We start from the raw sequence: 5,124 nt of genomic DNA, 5'->3' as shown, positions 1-5,124 counted from the left end.
TGACGCTTGTGCTTCAATCTACAAGTGCATAACTTCCATTGCCGCTGTATGAGTTGTACTCATAGTACTGCAATCATTAAGGATACTTGCCTTTGCATTTTATCCAGATGGTTCCTGGATACACCCACATTGACCCTGCCAACATCCTAAGGGTTAGGTTATTTTTCTATAATCAGGACCGCAATGTCGTAAGCATATTCTTGTGTATAAAGCACCACAGTAGCGGAAATAGTACATCGCCTTGCGGGCAGCCTCCTCTAACAAGTAAATCTTCCAGTCCACTGTTGTTGAGTTTGTTATTGGCATGAATTGAAAAAAAAAAAAAAAAAGAAAGAAAAAACACTATTGGAAGAAGATAGTTGAGCGTATGAAGTAGATTGTAGATAGTCCGGGTGGCGGTCAGTAATGCTATCAAAATAGTGTTGTTTTTTTTGTTAAGGTTAACAATATTTTTTCTATTATTTTGGTACCTTTATTGAGCGCCACCCGAACTGTCTTCCTACAAAAAAGAACTATGTTTAAAGGTTCTTATGATTTGCGCACAAATGGTACGGAAAATAAAAATAAAAAAAAACCTAAAGAGTAATATAGTTTGGGAATTCAATTTCCTATTATAATATCTCACAAATTCAACATTTATGTCGTGTTCAAAACAAGTTGTTTGTTTAGAAATTAAGGCGTAAAACCTCGGTCATCAACGCCTAAGTATTTTAGTCGGCTCAGTCGATCGGTTCTCCGTCATAATTTAAGAATACTCAAATCATGGTTATTCCTACGGGAAATTAAATTTTGAAAAGAGTTTATTATTTCGAAGATGTTTGGAGGTGTGGTCAAAAAGGAATAAAAAATGGTTAGCAACTATTTATTTTCCAATGTTTCGCCTCTTTGATGAGCTTTTTCAGGGCTAAAAAAAAGATAAAAAATAACTAAAAATATGTATTTTAACCCCACCTTAGTTTTAATGTATTGTCATGTTATTATCTTTCATTGTAAACGTTATTTTTAAGTTGTTTTATATCTTTTTTGAGACTTAATGAAGCCCAACATATTGCGTGAAAACATTGGCAAAAAATAATTGATATTTTTTTCTTTTTGATTGTACCCCGGTCATTATTTTTACATACAAGCTTTTTATTATCCACACTTTTTTTTTGTTTTCTGATCCCTCTAAAACAGAATAAAAACAATAAATTAATGGTTGTTTACGTAGATAAAGTTGAGTATTGCCTTTTTATACTGTGGTAGTTTAAGGTTATGATGAAGTACTTATCTCGTTATGAATTGTCCATTCTATATGGTCCTACTAGAAAGCATCCGGAGGTGAGGGACCTCCTCGTGTTGAATTATCCGCACTGTTTGTGCGAAAGGCATATAAACCTTTCGCTGGTTTAGGCAGTGCTGCCAATACACTCGACAAAAAAATACCAGCTTAGCGCCTTGAAAATATCCGTTTTACCCGACAAATATCAGCCACTTCTCCCGCTATTGGAGAATCGTTATAACTGTAGTTGTTTAATTGTAACAGTCGTGATTTTTCTATCGCATGATAGTTAATAGAAAAAGTGGAACAATGATTACAATCGTTCAGTAACAGTCGTTCATTTTCAGTTATTGCGACTAAAGTCGCTGCCACTACTATGGTATAACTATTTGATAGTTAAAGTCAGGATAGCTTTCACTGCCATGATAGTTTACTGTCGCGAACCTATTGACGAACTGGGTCTGACGTGAAAGTTAATAGTACAAGTAATGTCAGTGGACTAATAGTCGCGTTGATTGCCACGTTTAGCTGTTATATGTATACCTCTTGACAGTCTACTGTCGCAACATATCAAGCTTAGCAAATGTAATGACGATAGGAGGGGAAACATCATTCTTACGTAAATTACCCAACAATCGGGTAAATCCCGCAAATCGGCAGCACTAGGTTTAGGGCACGTCTGATTGGAAAAATTGCTTATAAAAATGAAATCAGTTAAAAATGAATTTTGTCTATGAGAACTTTTCTAAAGGAAAGATATATTTTCAATGAATAATTCATGTTTTGTTTTACAATTTTCAAAACTCTAGAAGTAAAGGAGAGTGCCAATACAGTTTTACACCTTGCATATTTGGTTCACAATCCAATTACCCAAATGATGAGAATCTTAAATACGATCGATGTTTTCTGTTTTGAAAAAAAAAATCTTCAAAAAAAGCCCTAAAGGGTAATCTGTACCGATATTGAACTGAGATGACAAAGTAGATCAAGTAATTAATCTCGTTCGATTACCTTCTCATTCAGTCTCTTCACGCAATGGATGATTCATTTCATTCATTATTCTTGAATGATGTAATGAGTGAGTATCTTTGCAATTCATCATTCATATCGGTTATTGATATTACCAAATATTACCAGAATCTCATTATTTAAAAACAATTCATGATATGATTTTTTTCTTTTCATCCTATGAATAATTTTTTATGAAAATATTTTTTTCTTAATGTTAAAAAGTTGAAATATAGATTCGATGTATCGATTATATCGTTGTGAGTTGAACCCAGACCTGTCTCTTATCACATGCCCCAAAAGTGCTAGCTAATTCAAATGTTTCAAAACTTGCTTTGACGTTAGTCTCGTAATAACATCCTTGAGGAATTATCGACATTTATTCCTTGAGTTTATTCACGGCAACTAGCATTTTTATGTTTATTTTATTCCGTGAATTGTAGAATTTATTTTTATTTTACACAGTAATAATTGATCCTGGAATAACCTTATTTACATTGTGCTAATTCTGTAATTGGGGATGTCAGTTCATTAAACGCACTTGAATTAGTACTTCCAAATTCCATGTCTATCCAATATATAAATTAATTAAAGGTATTTATCGATTTAAATCCAAATTTGAAAATTACCTTTATGCCTTGTTTTGATAATTTACTTAGTTTAAGCGATTTTCATCAGAATTATTTATTGCCAATTATGGTTTTTTTATTACATTTGTAATTAATATAAATGTAATTTTATTAATTTTGAGTACAAATTAGTTCAAAATCATTTGTAGTTATGGCTTAGAACCCTTACCACAGACTACAGTTCCCCAAAATTTTATTTATGAGTCTTACCTTATTATTTTAGATGGATAACATGACTCACTTGTCAGTAAAAAAGAAAATGGATTATTTTATGTTATCCGAACTTTTACAGTAGTTAAGTATATATATGTATGAATATTTTTCCTTTTACAGTGTTGTTGCAGTAGTCTCTTCCTGTCACTATGACTAGCTCTTATTAAAAAGGACATAAGTTTTGAGTGTGAGTATCAATCACTTTTCTTAAATGAATATAGTCTTTTGCTTATATATTTTAAAATTTAGTATTAACATGACATTTATGACTTATGAAGAAATCAGGAAATTCTTTCTAATCACTTGTGACACTTCTCATTTTCTATCTATATAAATATGATTTTATGTTTATACTTTAATAATGTCATTTATTGGTTTTTATAAATCTCATGATCCAGTTATTATTAAGTATTACCTTTTTTGTGATGTTTGACAATGAATTGGATAGTCATGCTATTTATAATTTGGCCATGGTATTGCGAGGTGATGTGTATTTTAAACCACTCTGCTCATTAGAGTGCTACAGGCTTTTAACAAAGTCATAACTGCTATTGTTATATATTTTTCAGACTTCTTGGACACTAGACGTGGTTTTGATTTTTTTTTTACGGGATGGCCGAAGGAGATGATGTGTATCTGTACGTTTATGACTTGTCAGGAGGAATGGCTGCTCGTCTTTCTCCAGTTCTTATCGGTAAGACTTAATGTTTTTAATTTATGTTTTCATCATTGTTTTTATATTATAGTCCTTTAATTTTGTAAATCTTTTACAAATTTATCTTGTATAGTGTTTTTTTTTTAAATCTAATTATTTAATATTATTCGAGCGGTTTAAAACTTGATTCACTAATTTTGTCTTCATGTTTAATATTTTTATATCTTTAAAATTTTCCTTATATTAAATCAATTTATAAATTGTAATAGTTCTTGTAACATTATTTAACTAGTTCATTTTTATCTCATGCAGGACTATTTTATTATATGCCCGGATATTAATTCTAATTTAACAAAAAAAACACAAGAAATATTCACCAGTTTTTGTTTCTTTAATTATTTATATTGTAACTTAAAATATTTGAAAATTTATGTAATTAATTTATTTGTCAGTACCATCAAATCGTATTTGTTGGTAGTAAATGATTATACAGTTTACATATCAGAAATATTATTAAGATTGAGCATATAGTTTCACAACTACAAAACCACTGCAGAGTTTTGAATATCTTAAAATGGTTTCTAAAATTTATTTACTATATGAACTATACTATCTTCGTTATCTTAATGCTAATCTGTTAGTTTTAATGTATCAATTTGTTTTGACATGTAATAAATCATATGTAATATTTTTGATTCATCGGTTAAATTTTTCTATTTTGTATTTATAATACATAATATTAAATATAAAGCTATCATGATTTTTTATTTTCTTCTATAATAAACAGTTTTTGCTAATCAATCAATTGGTGCTTTGGTCGTTTCAGATTACTAAATCTCTCCTATGAACTTTTGTTAATCAAATCCACATACGTATTAAATTTAATTTTTTATATAAATATTTTGTGATTTGTACTTCCTTTTATACTCTTCTTTATTAAATATATACAAAATAAATCAACGTTGCATGGTATTCCTCTGTCTCAAGGGATCTCGATAAGTTTGAAACAATGAAACAAAAAATTAAAACCATATTAAAATTCATTAAACCCAAATAAGTTATGTAAACAGAAGGTTGTAATTGTGACAGATGATAAGCAAAAGTTGGAGGAAGTGTAAACAGATGTCATGCAATGTTTCACAACAACTGTACTCATGCCTTTTAAATGATTAAATGAAAAGTGTCTGAAATCTTTTAAACATGGGAGTGCTTATAAATAAGAATTATTATTTATTTTTCTTTAATTACCCATGTTTAATTAAATTTTTATTTATTTTTTGATATTTTTATGATTTGAAAAGACGTAAGTTTCCGGTTTCCCATTATTGAATTATATTTAGGAACTTCAGAAAAAAAAA

General features: G+C 29.5%; 1 protein-coding gene across 5 annotated transcripts in view; it reads left to right on the top strand.

Moving 5' to 3' along the window:
* Nucleotides 1–2,556: 2,556 nt before the first annotated feature.
* The window catches only part of LOC106678407 (uncharacterized), a 41,246-nt gene continuing 38,678 nt past the window's right edge, over nt 2,557–5,124 (top strand). For 2 of the 5 annotated variants that reach the window (XM_014416893.2, XM_014416890.2), the window contains exons 1-3: nt 2,557–2,863; nt 3,232–3,298; nt 3,681–3,805. In XM_014416893.2, the coding sequence (XP_014272379.1) occupies nt 3,724–3,805 (82 nt within the window). In that variant the 5' untranslated portion in view covers nt 2,557–2,863; nt 3,232–3,298; nt 3,681–3,723. The remainder of the gene's footprint in view (nt 2,864–3,231; nt 3,299–3,680; nt 3,806–5,124) is intronic. The other 3 variants (XM_067049341.1, XM_014416892.3, XM_014416891.2) reach the window with 2 other exon arrangements.

This window comes from Halyomorpha halys, unplaced genomic scaffold (assembly GCF_000696795.3).
Source record: "Halyomorpha halys isolate HHAL.00 unplaced genomic scaffold, Hhal_1.1 Scaffold141.1, whole genome shotgun sequence".
Lineage (NCBI taxonomy): Eukaryota > Metazoa > Arthropoda > Insecta > Hemiptera > Pentatomidae > Halyomorpha > Halyomorpha halys.
This window is presented reverse-complemented; position numbering and strand designations above follow the sequence as displayed.